The 20,167-nt window shown below is 42.3% G+C and overlaps 2 protein-coding genes across 2 annotated transcripts in view; one reads left to right on the top strand and one right to left on the bottom strand.

Moving 5' to 3' along the window:
* The window catches only part of CLCN1 (chloride voltage-gated channel 1), a 36,421-nt gene extending 32,578 nt beyond the window's left edge, over positions 1-3,843 (top strand). Inside the window, exons 22-23 of the mRNA XM_064644728.1 lie at positions 1,539-1,625; positions 2,109-3,843. Coding sequence (XP_064500798.1) covers positions 1,539-1,625; positions 2,109-2,504 — 483 coding nt within the window. The 3' untranslated portion in view covers positions 2,505-3,843. The remainder of the gene's footprint in view (positions 1-1,538; positions 1,626-2,108) is intronic.
* A 5,156-nt stretch (positions 3,844-8,999) lies between these two features.
* Positions 9,000-20,167, bottom strand: part of FAM131B (family with sequence similarity 131 member B) — a 33,469-nt gene continuing 22,301 nt past the window's right edge. Inside the window, exons 4-7 of the mRNA XM_064644717.1 lie at positions 19,168-19,261; positions 18,368-18,565; positions 17,922-18,065; positions 9,000-17,488 (exon numbers count right to left, since the gene is read on the bottom strand). Of these exons, the coding sequence (XP_064500787.1) occupies positions 16,944-17,488; positions 17,922-18,065; positions 18,368-18,565; positions 19,168-19,261 (981 nt within the window). The 3' untranslated portion in view covers positions 9,000-16,943. The remainder of the gene's footprint in view (positions 17,489-17,921; positions 18,066-18,367; positions 18,566-19,167; positions 19,262-20,167) is intronic.

Below are 20,167 nucleotides of genomic sequence, written 5' to 3'. Positions count from 1 at the left end.
ACTTTGTCAGTGTGCAGTACTGGAATGAGTACTCCTGGATTTCTCCAGGGTGTTTCTGTCAGGGTTTAGAGTCTGCCTATATCATAGGTTCTTCATTGAACTGAAGCACAAGGAAAGAGGAAACTGGATCATGCAACTTCTAGAGTCAACACAGGATGACTGGGGATTAAAGCAATCATTGTATGTTAGGGGAAGAGAGGGCTGGTCTTTCACTTAATGGAAAGGAAAAGCAGTCTACTGAAGTGAAAGTGCACAGTGCCTGTTTTTATAAATATTCATTTAATGTGAATGGTCAGCATATACCTTTCACAAAATTAATTAATTGCTGTTATCAAAGGGTAAGATAGCCTTGAGCAAAATAAGAACAGGTTAGCATATAGTTCAGATGAGTTTGGTGTTTTCTAAAGGGCTGGCTGAAGTGATCTGAAAACCACTAGCATTTATCTTTGAGAATATAGGGGTTACAAGAAATTACACTTGAAGGCTGCAAAAGGGGAAGTTTTGTACCTGTTATACAAAAGAGCAAGTGAGAAACTCTGAAAAAAAGAGACAAATCAACTTAACTTGGATGCACACAAAAAAGCAGGAATAAATAATCAAACTATCTGAGGTATGCACAGTTAGAGCTAAATGTAAGACTACTGACAATGGCAAGAATATAACTGTTTACCATGATCAAACTATATTTAAGCAGTCTCATTTTCTTTTACATTAGGGTAAAATGTCTTGTTCCCGAGAAATGAGATTTTTCCTAGTTTACACTTGAAAATGACATTCAATATCTCGTGATGTAAAAAAACAGGCAAACACCAACTGTGAAAGGATGACTAAATGTAAGACCACAGGTAAAGTCAGCTAGAGCTCAGCTAAAAGAAATTGAAGGTTGGAAATACACCATAGATGAGCACTGAGAATGTGGAAAGTTTTAGAAAGCCAAATCTATGAAGAATAGTAAAATAACAGGGTATATTTAAGCTTAAGAAAAGAAGACTGATAACGGTGTGATATTTGCCCTTTCAAGGAGACTTCACAAGAGAAAGGGAATAACTTGTTCTCAGTGTTCTCACTGCACTGGATAAGCAGCAACAAGCTTAAGTTTTAATAAAAAATATTCTGGAACAGGAAAAAATAAATCTTCTATTGTTAAGGAAAGCACTAAAATAAATAACCTAGGCAGTTTCTGGCTTTACATAGGCTAGGTCAATTTCCAGCACCAAAATGAAATAGATCTGTGTAAGTCCTCAAATACACAACACAAGGTTATTGCATGTGAATCTCTGCCAGATGCAGGATGAGAGTGACCTTGAGAATGATGTTCTCCATCATCAACGCATTCCCAACTATGGGTGCACAGCAGAAGGACCAAAGAGCAGCATTTGGCAAATACAAAAGGGAAGGCAGTTTCTCACTGGGATAACTGCAGACTTGCATGCCTTTGTGATTCCCATTTCTAAATCCCAAGTACCAGCTCTAGCACCAAGTACCATGCTACCAGTTTCCAAAATCCCTAAAATGGTCTTTTGTGGTTTTGCTCATAGACGCATACGTTGTTCTCATTACTGGGCCTCAGCCATGCCTATGTAACCAGTATGGGGAAGCTGAGGGGAGTGCTGGCTTTGGAAGAGGTAAGTACAGATCCCTTTACCATCCTCTTAATTAACTGCAAATGTCCTGCGGATCACTGCAATACCTTACAGGTGCTGCAAGTTCCAGCTGGGAATATTTATAATTATAATTGCTGCATTTTCAATCCAGTGTTGAATTCTGAATCAACTCTTTGGAAGCCATGTAGAGGAATGGATGACTGCATTTCAGAGGAGGCAGCAGGTGTTGTTTACAAGAATGTTAGAAGGTTCATCCTTTTCGTGAATGTAGGGCTCTTAACTGAGTGGCTATTGCTGTTTCTGAAAGTGGTGTGGAATTTGTTATTTACCATGGAATTTTTCATTACACGACCAATGTAAAATATTATCTCCATAGGCCTCAGAGCTAGAGCTATGACTCTATTTGTGGTCCCTTTGCCCTGGGGAGTAGATGAACTTCTGCTGAGTAAGGTTGGATCACCCTTCTCTTCATTTGTTTCTTCTGAACTTTTTCTCTTCTTACAGCTCCAGAAGGCGATAGAAGGTTCCACACGCTCCGGGGTTCGTCTCCGCCCACCCCTCGCCAGTTTCCGAAATACCAACCGGACTTCCACCAAAACTGAGGTCAGTCAGGCCACTCAGGCGTGGAGCCGGGAGGACAATGGCATGGTGGCAGCACAGCAAGCAGCACCCTTGGGCACGGAGAGCCCACTGCCTCCCTGCCCGGACTCCCCGCAGCCCTCACACTCGCATGACGAGGGGGAAGTCCCATGCTCCACTTATGCCACTGATACTGAGTTGGAAGAGATGGAGCTTACAGGGCCAGTTGCTGAAAACATCTCAGACATCCTCAAGGACATAAGCCTCCGCACCACTGACTTGGATGAAGATGAAGATGAGGATGAGGATGTCCGCTTATAACTGGTGTGAGGGTAGTAGTCCATCACACTCTTCAGTGAGCCAGTCTTCTTGTGTTTGCTCCTCAAAGAGAAGCTTTTGGATGTTCTTTGCAATCCCCACAGAGGTATGATTCAGCTGGGAGGAGGGGCATCAGACCAACCCTTTCTTCTGCTGCATTGTCTCTGTACAAAGACTGTTGGGCTATTGGACTATACAGGTGTGTGCAAGCATCAGATGTGGACTGGAAGGCGCCAAAGTACAGGCTCATAATGCTTAGGCTTCTGCCATGTCTACATAACGCAGCAGAAGGGGTTGTAACAGGATATGAATACTGCTGGACACAGTCAGGATGCTCTGGGTCAATCTGCCATGTGGAAAGTGGAAGAGGAGCAGTTCTTCTCATTTAACATTGCTGTCATCCTTCCAGTCACACCTGGCCTGCACATACCAGTGTAACACAGCCAGGCCCCCACCCTAGAAGCATATTGCTGCTTCTGACTGCAATCCTGTCCATGTTGCTGCAGCTCCTTTTCACTACTAGCTCTTATCTTGCATCCCCCCCCAAACATTCCCATGTAGAACATTTTTATTCTTTCTCAATATTTACTCTGGGATTTTCCTGGATGGGGGTGCAGTTAGGAGCTTCTCCTCTGTCCTTTAGCTGAGCCACGCCCTAAAAACAGATATAAGGAAAATAATTGGTATATGTCTCATGTCTTGAATTCAGCCAGGGCTTTAGAAAGCACTGGAAGGGAGAAAAGCCTCTTTGTTTTCCCCTAATCTCCGGAATTTTTAAACAGAACGTGAAAATTTCAAGTGGGGGCATTCTCAGTGTTGGGGGAAGAGGAGTAAAGCAGCATATATGTACTTATATTTCAAATACCTGTGTTTGTCTCTCTGAATCACTGTTCACAATTTTTCCACAGTTATAGTCTTAAAATACAAGAACTCAAAATAAAAAAAATATGGAGTGTTTGCAGGCTGCCAAGAAATATAGCAGAGGGAAGCCGCATTTTCTACACTTTGAAAACAGGTTTCTTTCTGAAAACTGCTTTCTTTCCTGCTAATTCTGCACTGCCTACTTTCCACATATTTCTGCATACCTCATATCTGAGAATTCCAGCTCTCACTTTTGCCAGCTTCTCTCCGTTGTGACTAACAGCAGAGACCTCAACCCTTGTCTACAGCATCCCTCTCTATTCCAGTTCTAAATCTGGAGCAGATCTTGATCTGCATCTTGCAAAAAGATGTCTTGTCAGTTCGTGTCATGCATGCAAAATCTTAGCATCCAAAGATAAGATGCTGGTTTGTTTAACTCACCGCTCTTGTGAGGTTTTCTCAGTAAATAGGCAAAATCAAATTCTGTGTATTCTGCAGCTTTCTTCTAATAGTCTACATCTCTTTCTATCATATTTTTGGTGTCTCATGGCACTTACATGCAACCCCAAGAGGCCTATTGGATGCGTTTCCACTTACCAGCAACAGAGAAGAAATCCAGGCTTGGAGAATATGTTCTTGGGGGTATTCTCCCAGATGCTGGGTGACATCCCCTTTCCTGATATTATTATAGCATTACCTAAACTTAGAGTGGCCAGTTTCACCTTAACAGGTAATTTTCCACAAGCTCTCTCAGTAGCAAGTCAAAAATATCATTACCTCTAACCCAGGTGCCAAAGGAAAATTCCCTCCTGGCTTTAATTCCAAGGATTGACATTGACCTTGCACCAATTCCTCTCTGATGATGCTTATGGGTGGGAGAGTCTGTGACAAGATTATAGTAGAAGGAAATTTTACCAGCTAGTCTCACGGAAAAATTTATTTCTGCTGCCTGGAATTCAGAGCCCACCAGCTGTGTATTGTCTTTGGCACATGATCCACCTTTATGAGCTAACTGGGGACAGCCTTTCCCTTTCTTCTGTCCTCCCAGAGTCCCCCTGTCCTTGTGAGAAGACAACACTGATCTGAGGGCAAGTCTCTTGCACACACCAGCTGCTTGCCTCCACCAGAGGGGCACATTTCTGTCTGCCAGGCATCAGCACACAGCCTCCCCGCTACCTTTGTGTCACCTTCTGCTGCCTGCAGAGAAGAGGCAAAACAACTGCTTTTTTTTCTCAGGGAACTGTGATAGTCCTTTATATAAGCAAAGGAGAAAGGACATTCCTTTTAAACCCACACAAATGTGCAGTGAGTGACAACACTGAGACCAAATCAGATCTGAGGGTACATGTACCTTCACGAACGACGAGTTTCTCCAAGTCATCCCCAGCCTTACAGTGCAGATTTACATTTTGTAGCTTAAACAAATGCTTCCACTGAAATAGATGAGACAAGGAGAAATTTTGAGACTGGAGTCAATACACCTCCCCCTCTTCTCTCCTGAATACAGATACATGTTCTGCTCCAGTCCCACACTTCTCCTACAGTGTGTTACAGAAGAACTGGGATTTTGACTAGCTGAGAAAGCAGATGGAGTCTAAATCAAAGCCAGTGAGCATGTGAGTCATTACAGACAGACTGTGAGCTGGGGGAGATGAAGCTGGAACAAAAATGATGCACATGGAGAGGCTTGGGGAGCTTGGAGTAAGACACAAGCTAACCTGGAAAGCTTCTTGAGGTTTGTCACCTGACAATATACAAGCACACACATGTGTGCTCACACATTCACACACGTGTATTTCTCCATTCCTATTGCCTTTAGCTTCTCAGGCTTCCTATGAGGAGCTGGATTTCTCTCTGTGGGGAAACTGAAAGGTGAGTGTAACTGCTGCTTCTTGTAGACACTACTCAAGATCCATTCCAGGTATTGCCTCCACCCATGGAACAGAAGCAGCATTCATCTGCACCATTTTCTCACCTGTATTCATACATGAAAAAGCATAGGGAGTCAGGATGGGACAAAAAAACATACTGCAAAGATGGTCTGCAAAGGCTGAAGTTATTTCCACTTCCATTTTACCAATAAAATCTTCACTGAGCTGATGCCAAGTACTTTAATAGGTGTAAAATGTGTAGTAAACTGACACTTGTGAAGGGAACTCGCTCTCCCTAGTAAACACTGCTGTCTCGTTAAACTGAGACAGCACCCAACATAACAGTATGAGAAGAACACAAAAATGAAATATCTCCATCAGAGCAGAAAATCTGGGGGAAACACCACCATCAAAAACAACTAAAGAAAAACTAAATAAAATCCTTTGACCTTGTATCTTCAAAATAAGTGCATTCTTAATTTCAACTAATTGTCAGTTCACTGAAGTAAATGAAGGCGAGAAGTTATGTCTTAAATTTTAATCTAGCAAAAAATAGAACTCTCACATGGCATTCAAAGGTGAAAGCAGAAGATTTGTTTTTAAATGCATCAATATAAAGAATTAAAAAAATAGGGGAGACTTAAGGTTGGTAAGATAAGAGGTAGGGCTTTGGGTAGCTATGATAAGGCTAGGAGATGTAGTCATGAGTCGGATGAAGGAGAAAACACATGGAGATGGACTATTGGACAATAAGAAAAATTTGCCTGAACAATGTAACTTTTTTGGTTGGCAAATTACTTGAGACTAAGAAAAATTCTAGTTTGCTAAGCCTAAGGACAAAACCACGTAGTACAAGCAGAAATAGAGAGACAGATAGAGTCCATGAAAATAACTTCCCTCTTCTTCCCAGTTATACAAACACTGTATAGAAGTGTGTGTTTTGTGGCCAAAGAGCACAAGACAGGGCAGTAACTAGCTTAGCAAGTAAAGATTCCTCTTTGCCAAATTAGTCCAACCCTAGGAAGGGTATAATGAAAAACACACTATTAAAAATATGGTCACAGCAAGAACTAAGTTATTCATGGTCACATAAGCACATATCTGGGCACAGCTCTCATAAAAATTTAATAAACACTGGAGACCAATAATTAATAATTCCACCTAAAAGCCATGCCTGAGCATTAGTATTCTCAGAGAAAAATATTTTATATCTTAAGCCATGTGATGCAAAACTTTTTAAGGCTTTATTTGTGGGAGGCAAGCTTAAGTTAGTCCTGATCAAAAGCCACAGGCTGTTCTGTGTCTTTCCCCCTGCCACTGGACAGACAACTCTGTGAATGTGTACTCACACACACTCAAACATCACCTCCTTCAAATCACAGCTGTGCAATAGCAGAAAGCTCTGCAATTCAGTTGCCTGTGCCCTGAACCAAATCTCCCCTTCACTCAGCTTGCTGGAAGTCACTAAGTCGCGGTGCAGCCTCAGGGAAAGACAAGCAACTAAAGACACTGCTGGGGCCACTGCTGGGATTAGTGTGAAAGCTACCTGAAGCCAGTCTCAGCCAAACCTATTACTAGTTCAAGCACTGGCCTTTCAAATGAGCATTTGTTCACATCCCAGCTGCTTTGGCGTGCTGCTTGTGCAAACATTTTCTGTTCCACAGTAAAACCATTTACTGAAACATATTCAGCCAACTTGAAGGATTGCACCTGATATAGAAGACAATGTATGCTGAGGAAAAGTCCTGTAGCAAATTTATAAAGAAAACAGAATGTAGAGAAATGAAAATGTGAATTGCCTGCTTTACATGAACAACAACCCAAACACTGCTAATATCTGACTATTTACTGGATAGCTAAGTCTGAAGAACAGAAGGTAAAAATACAAGACATACTGAGATATACTCAAAAATAAAGTCACACGAACTTAAATTAGAAGCTTTTCAGTTTTTCCACACAGAAACAAATGCAAAAGACAGTAATGGAAGATTTATGAGGAATGCATTTGCAAAAAAAACCCCAAAAAATCTGCTTTTTTTTCTCCCCCTCAAACTTCTACAGTGCACTTAAGCAAATGGGCTGTGAAAAGAAATGGGAGCTGAGATGGTTGGATTATGACCAAACATGTCAGAGAATCTTATGCTTAAATCAAATTTGCAATTTCTCTGGCACAGAAGATATGAACTGTTTGAGGAACTGTATAGAAAATACCCTTGCAGCTGGCATAGTGCAGATCCAGTGAGGTGTGCAGCAAAAATGCTCTTATGCCCTTTTTATTTACTGTTTTCATAAACGACTTAGAAGTAAGATAGGAGAAATTGTAAAACAGTAACATGAGATAAACATATGGTAGGTTTGCCATCTAGTCTAAAGAGAGAAATAAGCAGAAAGTGGAAATCAGAGCCTGAGGCAGACACCATAGAATAAGATTCATGTTGGGGCTAAGCAGCTAAATCCAGAGGAGACAAACCTAACTGAGGGATATGTCTAGCCTAGTATGATGGTAAAAGAGTTCTTTTAGGTGAAGCACTCAGCAGCTGGACATCATCTTCATAGCATAACGTGAAATTAAGAAAAAAAGACATTGCAGAGATACGACTTTCAGGCCCAGAAAAATCCTATTTTCCCAAGGACTTAAACAAATGTGGAATAATTGATTTCATCTGGCACATGTTTAAAAAAAACCAGTAGTGACAATTTAAAGGCCATTTGGAAAAAAACCCAAAAGACAGAAAACCCTCCACAAAACCAGGAGAGAGTACTGTGGGACTTACAAGGATTGACAAAAAATAAAAAAAAAAAACCTGAAGAAGTTAAGTGTGTCTTATGCAAGTCAAAATTAATTATATGCACATAATTATGCAGATATACATACCGAGTGGTAGGTGGCAATCTATTCAAGTAGTAAAAGCAGGTAAACTGGAAAGAAGCAAATTAACTTCAAATAGAATACAGAAAGCAATGATCACCTAAATAGTCCTGATTGTGAAATATGCTATGCCTTAAGCACGGCAAAGGGACACTGCCTAGCCCCTGGAAGAACCAGTGGAAAAGCACAAGTATCTTGACAAGGAAATATATATCTTTTATGACTAGAATTTAAAAGTCTCATATGGCAAGCAAATAGCTACTGGATCTGGCCTAATGTCCTAGATCAGAAGCAGATGATACAACAATGTTGGAAGTGCAGAGATGTTCTTTTCCCTCTGGGTCAACTAATTCCCCAATCTGCTAAGAGAACACCAGGCTGAGATGCACTGATTTAAAACTGAAATGTGAACTCAGAGTTGTGCTACCCAAAGTCAGTGCCTAAGCATCAAACTCCTCTTTGTGTCCAGTCCTAACCTGCTGCTGTGAAACTTGTCCAACTCTGTGCCAGGTGTGTCTGCATGTCACCAATATCGGGACAAAACTTACATCTATCCAGTGTAACAGGAAAACTCACTCTATGCTAAACTAGAGGATTCTGTTGATGTGATGCCATCTATCCTCAAATCTGCCACAATGGCCTGGGATTCGTGTCATGGTAGTCACAGACACACATTAGATTTTAGCTCTGTATACTCAAACATTCTTATCTTCTTAATGAGAAAGAGAGTATCAGATATTTCCTACTCTGGAATGCTTCTCCAAGCCACCACGGATCCTTTTCAACATGGTCCATCCGACTATGGAAACCCACCCCCTCTTCCTAGGATCCTCCTTCCTGAGACGCAACTCCCCTGGAATCAGTCCCACAGAAATAAAACACTTCCACCAGCCAGGATGGCAAGACCACATTCTGTTTAATAACAACTCCATAAAGGACTGTACATGCTATTTTGAGCTACCTCCCCTCCTTTACTGTGGTTACTGCCACATACAGGCATGGAGGTGTGTAGTGCCATATAAATTTCTAAGTCTATATGTAGTGTGTGCACATGTATGCATGTGGTTGTACATGTATGTATTTATATATATCTTTGTAGAAGTGTTATCTCATAAGTCACATTATCAAAACATGCGAAGTATATCCAACAAAAATTTTCAGGCAAACATGTTTTGGAGCTGGAAGACCAAAGGCAAATCAGACTCATTTTAGTTATTAAGGGCTAGGGTGGGACAAGGTAAGGATGAAAGCTTTCAATAGCGGGTCCCTTTCCCTTGTTTTACTTCAATTCAGTACTTTCTCCCCAAACATCAATGCACCTCTGTAAACACTAGCTTGAAAGAAAAATATAATCACCATGCAGCCTCCCCGCTACAGAAAGTGTACAGGCTTGGGGGAAGCTCTTTAAAATTGCTTTGCAGCAACCTCCATTGTCCCATACACTTATGCTAAAGTAGTTTCAGATACCAAGAATACAACATTTAGAGACCCAAGCCTTCAGTTATTTTTATACATGCTTCAGGAATCCATTCTGCATGCCACCCCTGAGACTCCCATCCACCACCCTTGTACCTCCCAAAACCTCAGTCTTTACCCACCCCTATCTAAAAAGGAGCTGAAACAAGAGAAATCCTGTTCCTCATTAAATTATTTTGAGTCCCAATTTTATAATGTAGGGATTCCCAGAGACCTCCAGTCATGCACAACATCCACAAATTAGAGAAGAAAAATTAAAGCCAAACAAGAATATATACCTGCAAAAGAGCTTTTGGCTTGCTACATTGCTCAAGCATGCAGTATCTGAAAGGAAGGGAAATCCACTTGTACTTGCCTCATGGGAACTTGGCAGGGCGCTGGAAGAGGGTTCTTAACCTTTTGGCCTCCAACTCATGACCAGATTTCCATGCCCAATGAAAATGAACCCAGAAGGCCAATGAATCTGGACTAGATGCCTGTATCTTATTAGAAGCAAATCTTCATGCATGATCTTGTCTACATAATGGAGAAAAGCCTTTATTGTCTTGCTAGCATGGACATTTGATCCCTTATGGGAAAGCAAAAACAAGACTAGGTTTCAGAGGGCATTTCAAATGTCCCCAGTCAAAGGAGATGAGGAAGATCCACAGAACACTGTAATCTCTCTCTTCCTAGAAGACAGCAGTTACTACTTATCAATAGGTAAGTCCTGCCCATGGCAGAGGGGTTGGACTAGACGATCTTTAAGGTCCCTTCCAACCCAAACCATTCTGTGACTCTATAGTATCTGCACTGAGAACAGTCTTGAACAAGTCTTTACAGTTTTAGTAAACATAATCTTTCTTGGACCAAATTTTTCCTCTTCCAGCAATGTGTATCTGCACTGGAAAAATATATCACATATTTATTCTCTTTTGTGCAGACCAACACTTAACAATCACAGAGCTTCTCTTCATTTCCAAGGAAAAGATAACACTTTGATCTGCCTATGCTGGGGAAAAATGCCAGTGCAAGGATGTAAATAGACCCTAATGTTCCAAGTGCAAATCGTCCATGTCCATTTGTTAACACAATAACCATTTGTCTTCATGCCTACACCTGTCAATTCATGGAGCTGGTTGTGCTGCTGAAAGAGTGTAGTGTCTCCAGGTTCCATGACAAATTCTGAGAGAAAGAGAGACATTGATCCGGCACACAAGTCCAGCTCTTCTGCTCCTGCGCTACTTAGCCTGGGAAAAGCCTATGATACAAAAGAGGCACCTGACATTGACTTTACAGCTTGCAATCATATTTGAGACTGTGCTTTAATGACTGTAGTCTGTCCTACACATATGTTTAGTTCTAATAGGCACTATTTTACTCACATTTTCCCTGTTTATTTTTCCTTTCCCTGAGCCATGGCATAGAAATCTTTCCCTGTCAGATTGCTACAGGGGAGGAAAATCAAAGATGAAACTGTTACTTAGTTACATTTTTCTAGATGTAAGGGCACCGGCTTTTTTTTCTCTTTTTTCTTTTTCTTTTAGAAAAAGTCAAAAAGTTAATTTAAAAGACATGCCAGAGTGGTCTGAACAAGAAACATTGGAAATTCCACCTGGGAGAAATCAGAAGGAAGAGCTTAGACTACGTCAATGTTGCTCTGCTTTCTATAGCATTTAGAGGTGGATTTATTTGAGTTTTTCCTTCCAGACAATTACCAATACATCAGTTAAGGCAAACTGAGCTGAATTTAGGTATTTTAAGTTTCCAATGAGAACAAAACTCACATTAACTTCATTTGGACAAGGAGTAAGTTCTTACTTGGTGTATTTCTCATAAGATTTCCCTGAAGAACTAAGCATGTTGAGAATGGTTTTTCAAAGATAATGAAAAGAAGCTAGCAGGTACCCTTTCCTATCACTTTGTCTTACAGAAAAAACAGTGTGGCTTGGACTAAGGAGTACTATAAGCTGCAACAATCCTGGATTTACAGCTTGTGCAGCAAGTCTGCCATGAAGCTTCCTACCCGAATTGTGTAAACAAAAGACATTTAGCTTTTCTTGACCTTTTTCCCGAGCCTTTCTCTCGATGTCTTTCCCTCTCTAGCTAGACTTCTCCTTGCCCTTGCACAGAGCACACATAGATGTCCACAAGCCTGTACTGTTGCACACTACCTTGCCTCACCACCATACCTCATACCTCTGTCCAACTAAGAGAACAATTTCCTCTCTCTGGTTCTCTTCTCTGGGGCTACAACTAACATTTTTTCATTGTTGCTGTATACAGTACAGCACACACAGACTCTGTGTAGGTGAGAAGTGCTCTTCTGGATCTCACACTAGATTGGAACTGGCTTAAAGACAGGAATAAGCCTCCCTTGCTCCAGCTGTGCTCCACTCTTGCACAAGGCTCTCCTCTTGCAATTACAGGAAAAGACTTATCAGTACCTTTAGCTGCCATGGAGTTTAATCACTGAGTGCATATAAGATTTATGCATGTTAATTTTATTAATTCCATGCATCTATCAAGTTACTCCTGTCCTCCTGTCCCTTGCAAGGGTTTATCTCAAAGGAGCCTTTGGAAAGGAAGGGAATAGTGAGGGAAATAACAGAGCATAAATAACAACAAACACCAAATCAAGTAAGAGCATACTAGAAATTCCAAGAAAAACACTATGGGAGAGAAAGGGAAATATGTCCTTCATGGTGCCCCAACTGGGTTTATTCTTTTCAGACAGGTACTTCACAATTGGCTTAAGCCAATTTAAGTTGCATTGGCAACCAGTCTTCCACGTGACCATCTGCACATTTTACCAGCCCTCAGTGATGCTTGCCTCACCAAGTGAAGCAATATGAAGAGTTCATCCCACTGAAACCCTTATTTTGATAGGGGACTGGGTTAGTTTTCAATGGGACCAGTTCCTGAGCAGGCAAATGAGTGCTAGCGCTGGTGCTTTTTAGGCAGTAGAAGTACACAGCTGGTGCTGGCGGAAAGGAGGAGGCATGACAGCTCCTTCGAGCAGCTTAGATTCATCATGAAGATGCCACTTCAAAGTGCACTTTCCCTGTTTCTCTAACCTGATATAAAGGAAAGCCAGCTGCTGTGAACAGCACTATCTCCCCCTCTGCTTACAGCTGTTCCCTCTTCACTTTTATAGTAGGGTAAAAGTGCATGGTTTGCTGTGGGTCAGCTGTGCATCAGCATCAGCACAAGGCTTGTGGGAGGTGAGCACAGCCAGGGCAAAGGGCTGCCTTCCTTCACAGCAGCTGACCACTGGATCAGCTTAGAAGCATGGTTAAACTGTTCTTTGCTGCAAGTCTGTCGCTAAAGGTAACATTAAAGTTTTTAAGGGGGAAAGCAAGTGGATGACTTGTCAGCAGCTTTCCAGAAGAAGGTGATGGTAATTTAGAGGCACAGAAACTGAAAGGAGCAGACTGACTTCTCCATCCCAGAGTCTGAGGTAATGGAGTTGAAGAGAACTCAGAAGGCTTATAAAAAAAGCTTCAGATTTATAAAAAAACCCCCAACAACTTATGAAATAGTGTAATCAGGTATGAGCAATCATGGGAAAAGGAACGAGAGAGAATTTTCTTGCAGTGGAAGCTTTTAAATTAGGGTCACCTGTGTTTAAGCTTTCTTTGTGTTTAGCATAATAATTTCAACAAGTTCCTATTGAAGACAAAGGCTTGGGGAAAAGATGAGAATCTTCTACCTCCACTGCTTCAAGAATATCCAAATTTTTCTGTAGTGCAGCTCTGCTTTACAAAAGGTTTGTGGAAACAAACAGCAGGCTCAGTTTCTTAGTAACTGCAGATCAGGAATATTGAGCTTACCTTTCGTCTTATTTTCAGCCTCACAAATACAATTTGGGCTCTGACTATTTGGCTGGACTCTCTCCAACTCATCCCTCCTCACCAGGATAAAGGGGTTGCAGGCCAAATTTCACTCACAGAGCACCTGTGCCTCCCATATGCTTGAATAGGTGTATCTACATAATAACAGCTTTTCTGGGAAACGTACACTAGGTTCCAGGTCTCTCTCTAATATTGGATACACACAACCAGCAGGCCTGTTACATAAGAAAAGGCCAGGTTATACAAACAATTTTCCACTTTCAAAGAGATTCAAACTGCCTTTCCAGTTCAGCTCAGGATGCTCACGCAGGTGACAAGTGTAGACAGGCAGATCTGCTCTCTCTGGTCAAGCTCCTAGCAAATACAGATACATTTCTCTTTTGGATTGTGGAGAGGTCACGGAAAATAGCCTTTTTCTTTCTTTCAGGAAAAGGCTGAAATTTTATTATTCACAGAAAGTCAAGACCTTTATGAAAAAAAAATAAAATTAGTAAGTTTGGAAGTTTTTACAGAGAGTAGTGTTCAAACCAGTCTGTATTCACAGAGAATGAGGCTATCTACAGGTTTCTAGAGATCAGGTTATGGAATTATACAGCAGGGTATAATTCTCTATCCCATTCCACAGAGGTTAATTTTTTTCACACTTCTTCCCATGTAGATAATTCCTTGTCACTGTCTTCCACAGAGATAATGTACATCTTTTAGACATGAGTCACACATCTTAGTAAATGTACCACATGTCCATATTAAAGAAAAAGAAGGCCTGGACAAGCTGACCCACTTGTCCCAGTCCTGTAAACAACACAGAGGGATCATTAGAAGCTACTCTAAAGTCACCGTAAACATCCAGATTGCTCCTGGAGAGGCACATGGGAACAAAACGGTTTGGAGAGGAAAACAAGAAGCCACCCAAATCTCCCAGAAAGAAACATACCCAACAAATGTTTGTTTCCCTGAAGGATTTTTAAAAAAGAAATAAGAAAAGGTTAACACTCATTTGTCATTTGCTGATGTGCTCTTGGCACTTGCCTCATCTCCCTTTTCTGTCTAGCGTGATTTCCTAGGTCCCGCTCTAAGGCTAGACCCAAACCAGTTCAGGACAATGAGCTAGCACTGGCCCTGCAAGAATTATAGAAGATCATATTTATCAAACCCTCCTGCCCAGGGGAGGTTAGCACCTGAATGTGTAAACATCTTTGAAGAGATATTGAAAGGTCATCATTCAGGAGAAGAGCTACCTCCTTAGAGAGATGTAAGCAAGACCAAACAAATGAGTAAAAAAAGATGATCACAAAAACTTTTCCCTCTTACCTACACCAAATTACCAATCTTACTTAAATATCCCAAAGGTCTTTCCTTTAGAGGTGCAAGAGAGGGAAGACAGATCCGCTTGAAGTGGACTTTGCTGGAACGACTCAGTTATTGAAAGAGGAGTCCCTCTTCATGCAGCTGTCGGTGTAAGTGGGAGAAAGCTGAGTGGGGTAAACTTCTACCTGAGAGCCCCATTCCTACTTTTCGTAATTCCTGGATGTCACCTGCTTTGACTGCCAGGAGCTGTCTGAACTCTGAGACTTGATGGTATTACTTCAGTCACAATTTATTCTCCTTAGACATTCTTCCCTGCCAATATGAAGGAACTAAATCTGAAGCAGGGAAGGAGCACGCATCACTCTCCTGTCATCCAAAAAACACAACAAGCCTGAAGAAGAGGCAAAGAAAAATCAAATGTATCATGAATTAAACAGAGCAGATATGAGTCAGAGTAAGTGAGAAAGAGTTGCCCCTGGAACAGTATGGCAGTGCCCAGGCAAATTCATTTCTCTAGCTCATCAGATTTAGCATCTGATTTACACCCATGCTCTGCCGATGCTTTTTTGCAAGACGTCTTGCAATTAAAACTCAGCATTTGGGTAATCTCTGCTGGTTCTGTTCAGTTCTTCAGCAAAATCAATAACCTTGTACAATTTTTGCTTTTGTCTCTGCTTTTTTTTTCTCTGGCGAGAGCTCAAAAGGAGACAATTTCCTTTCAAAACCTCTTCCTCCCAAAAGGAGGTCTGTAGAAACATGGTGAGGAATTGCAAGAGACCAAATTCCCCTAGTCAATGAACCACGTTTTTTTAACAAAAAATGTAGAACCCGTAAAAATAGGGAAAACTCCTGAAATCAGCTTTCTCCACACCTAAAAAAGAGATGGGAGGGAAAAACAAACAGACCAAATACTGAGCATTATTGATACTGCTTGGGCGTGGGAAAACAAAAGAAAACATAGGCAGGAAGAAGACAAATAGGAGGAGAAAACTTCCTCTCACCCCTTTTCCTCCAGCTACATTTGGCACTGCAGAAGGAGTGGCAGAAATGGGAAGTGAACAGTATTTTTGTTAAGTCATGACTGGAGTACAGGCCTTTCCTATTATTAACTGCTCTGTTATTAACACTTATCCAGCAATATAAAAAGGTTAAAAAAAAAAAGCAAAAGCTGAAAACTCTAATGTAAACTGGGTATCTGTGATCTCACAGCTGTACATGCTGTTCCTGGATCTACTGCCTACTCTCTGGGTCTCCCCATACCACTGGCAAGGAAGAATACAGAAAGATGCAGCAGCAGCACCAAGATGGACATGTTCTCAAGCCTCCTGCAAGAGTCAGCTTTTTATTACTATCTCCGAGGCTGAAAATGTCCTTTCTACCGGCTTCCAGTGCCCAATGCCAAAAGGACACACCGCTCTTGCCAGCTCCTGGGAAGGCAGAAATGTCAAATAAAGAAACAAATAAATGAAAGAAGCCAAAACATGAATATCTGAGAACAGGGTTAGATTCACATCTGCATCCATTCCTCCATGCCACAGCAGAGCCTGGCCCACAGAGCCACACCATCTGTACAGCAGCATAGCCTGTGCCAACGGAGCACAGTTTGTATCCATCAAACCTACCATTTTGTATCAAGGTGCTATTGAGGATCTGGTTACACAGCAAACTTTCATTTCAGTACAATATGTATCGAATACAGACTTATAGTCTGTATTGGTCACAATCACACAATACTAGTGCAATCTATATTTGCAAAGCCAAATCTTCATTTTAAACCAGTTTATATTCACATATTCTATCAAAGGGGACCATGTGCACAGAACACCATCCATTCTGCCAAGATGAATTCTAGCCACATAGTCGCTCCCTATACCCAGCCTGTCTCATCAGCCATATCCCCCGTACCAGAAGAATTTGTATCCACAGCCAAGACTTTGTATTAAAAAGATTTAGAAATTATTTACCAATCCAGATCTCTACAAGCACCTCATGTGTTGCCCAGAGCAATGAAAATCCAAAATATATGTCCATGGGGGAGGGGAGAAGAGGTTTTTATGTGTCAATCACTTTGAGATTTTCCTCTTGTTTAAAAAAATAATTAAATGTCAAGAATGGAAGGTGTGCCTCCTCAGAAACATGGGGAGCTGGAGAGAAGAATCCCTGTAATTTCATTCCTTGCCACCCCTCTCTTTGTTCAGCAGTGATGAGAACTTCACAGAAAGCATCAGTTATTTGTTTCTCCCTCTTCCTCATCAAAGGACTGCACCCCAGAGGAGGTGACATCTGAGACTTTGCGGCTCAGTGCAGCATGTTCCATCTCCTCTCGAGGAGATAGAGATTCCAGGTCCCGGCACACTGCATCATCCTCCTCTGGAGAGGGCTTCTTGTTCAGGAGAGGAGCCTTCTCCAGCCGTGGGTTCCCTTCATCCTCAATGTGGTCCTCCATGTATGTGCTGGACTCAGCTCCACCCCCACTCTGAGCAGTCTGCAGGGGCCACACGTGGACCAGCCCCGTGCTCTGGATGAAGTTCTGCTCCTGCCGCTGTTGCTGCAGCTGTTGCTGCTGGAGAAAGCTGCTCTGAAGCAAAATGCTTTCCTGAAGGTTTGTCTGGGACTCATCAAAATTCTGGCCTAAGTAGGAGCCAGTTGCTGGGGAAGCAATGAGGGACTGGTCACTGGCCTCCCAGGCATCAGATGAACCTAAGCAATACATGCCCTGCGAGACGTAGGAATGAGGCCAGCTATCATACTGCGTCTGGGCCATATGCTCTGCAAGTAAAGGAGGGAAACAACACACAGTTAGACACTCTCTCTAGGCCAAGCTGGCTCACTCAGGTAGTCTGTGTGCCTGTGCATTGGCACTGCACTGTACACGGTAAAAGAATCCCTTAGAGGGAAGGAGAGCGAAGAGAAAACACAGTTCTAGGCAGTAGGCAGATAACCCTGATTATATCCACAATTGACTGCAATGGCTGGTAGCTTTCCACAGTTGTGCCCGAAAAAAGGCAAAAGGAACTGGACTTTGGAGCCTCCCTGTTATAATTAGATTCCTTGAACAGCTCCACAAATAGGAATGACTCTACTAGTCACACCCCCAAAGACTGAGGCTGCAGAATAAAACAGGGTAAAGGGAAAGACAGCAACGTGAAAACAAGAGGAGGAAACGGAAGTTTTAAGATTAGCAAGAAGCACTGGAGCTCACCTTGGCTCTCCATCAGCTCCTGATAGTTCTCAGAGTAGTTGCTTGCTGGGTTGTCCTGATTTGAGTTTACACTCACATCCTCACCATCCATGGAGGACCAGGCCATGAGAGTTGCTTCAGAAATAGCAAATTGCTCCATCACTCCTGTGCCAAAGGAAACAGGAAGGGTAAATAGGGATCTGTGAAGGTCTCCATTTCTCATCACCCTCCTTAACCTCATCTCTTGGTCACACTGTCCCACTCTTGTCCTATCTCAGCAACACCCATCACCCACAATGGGCCCTGACCCTCTCACATTTGCATTCCATTGGCAATCCTTCAACCACCAAGTCTCTCTCTGTTTTGGCCATCTGAACCACCCACAACCTCTCCTACGTGGTCTCTCGGGGATTCTGCTCTGAGTCATCTCAACCAATCCAATCTACATGCCAGAAAGTCAGTGCTACCTGCAAGGAACCGGGCCTCCTTCTCCCCATCACTCAGGTCTGAGTAGGCGTCGGCGTCTTTGCGCGCTGTCTCGTGCGTGTGCTGCTGCTGCTGGCTGTTGGCTTTGCCCCAGCCTTGCCACTCAATCATGTGAGCCACACGGCCTTGGCCCATTGCTGTTGGCTTTGTGACATGGTCCTTCATGCTGCGAGATATCCCTAAGGGGCCAGACATTAGAAAACAAGGAAGGGCTATTACACAGTTCCACGGTTGTCTGCCATGCTGTTTACCTCTCTTAGAAGTGGAGCTTCTCCCCTCCTTTCCTGACAGGATTCATGCCTGCGGCTGGGTGTCTCCCAGTTTCCCTGTATCACTCTCCAGGAGAGTTTCTCCATGTTTCCTTGGACTAGCTCTCAGAAGGGGGAAAAAGGGAAACCCAAAATCTGAAAGACCATTTCCTTCCTTGCCTAGAATCCATTTAGGATAGAGTTGGGCATGAAGGATGAAGCCTGGAAGTGAACAAACTAAGAAACAGAAAATGGGGTTAAACTCAAGACTGTTTGAGGGGAAGCAACTGAAGATGTCTGAGCGGGGGTGCACGGTGAGAAGTCAACAGGAGTAAGACAAATCTGTTCTTTGAAAGGGCAACAACAATGAGATCTCTGTATTTAGAACCATGGTGGTGGAGACTCCTCTAAGGCCTTGAAAAGGCGAGAGTCAGAAAGGAGCAGGTGTGAGAGCAACAAAGAGATATGGGAAGAGGCACAAAGGCCTGTGGAGAGAAGCTGCCAAGGATAAACTCAAATTCTGAGGACCTCACCAGAGAAAGATGATTTAGCCAAAGCCCCAATCCCATAAGCATTGGAGTTGCGTTTCAGCTTGGGGAGGATGGAGGTCGTATCTTCCATGGAGAGCTGAAAAGAGAGAGAATATGAAGAAATGATATACAGGAAGGAGAAAAGGAAGTGAATTGGAGTGAGAAATCAGTAGGTAGTTGGAAGATGAGGAGCAGAAGCAAGCAATAGGAACAAAAGAAGGAAAGGAAAAATTAGAGGCTATTTAACCAGGACTGGGTATTGCATAGCACTGGGACTGAGTGAGGCAAGGTCAGAGGGAGAGGCAGAACCAGGCTGTGAGAAGCCTCCCTTTGCTGCTGCCAGTCCTTCATAGACATGCAGCACCGTTCCCAACTCTTTGTTAGAGATCCAAGACAAGGCTGATGAACAATTCAGGGAACTTCCAATGGGGAGCTGTCAGTGCAAATGGCAAGGCACAGTAATTAATGTATCATCATACTAAATGTATCATCATCATACTAAAGTTAATAATTTTTATATGTCACTTTGGGGGTTTTTATTCTTCTCATATGGTCTTAATAAAATGAACATGACTGTATCAGTGATGTGTCCTGTTTCAAGCACCTACAACTACCTGTATATAAATGTGGTATATACAGCTCTGCTAATTTTCTTTATTGTCTTCTCTATGTTCATCCAAAGTCCCAGAATAACAAGGACAGGACACTACTGGGACAGTCAGCAGTCACAAACATCATCACGAAAATAATCTCTCAAGATGAATTCATCAGGCTTCTTCAGAGATGCCACGCATTTCATCTGAGGCTTAATTTTCACAAGGGCTAAACAAGCATTGCTTCTGCTCTTCATTTCAACCTCACTGAAAATCAAGGCCAGAATGTTTGAAACACAACAATACTCAAAAGTAGTGACCATGATGCCGGAAATTTTAAATCCTGACACAAAACAAGCATTTGGTCACAGGCACAGACCTCACAAAAAGTGAGTGGAGCAGTAACTGGG

This window comes from Pseudopipra pipra, chromosome 2 (genome assembly GCF_036250125.1).
Source record: "Pseudopipra pipra isolate bDixPip1 chromosome 2, bDixPip1.hap1, whole genome shotgun sequence".
NCBI classification, from domain to species: domain Eukaryota; kingdom Metazoa; phylum Chordata; class Aves; order Passeriformes; family Pipridae; genus Pseudopipra; species Pseudopipra pipra.
This window is presented reverse-complemented; position numbering and strand designations above follow the sequence as displayed.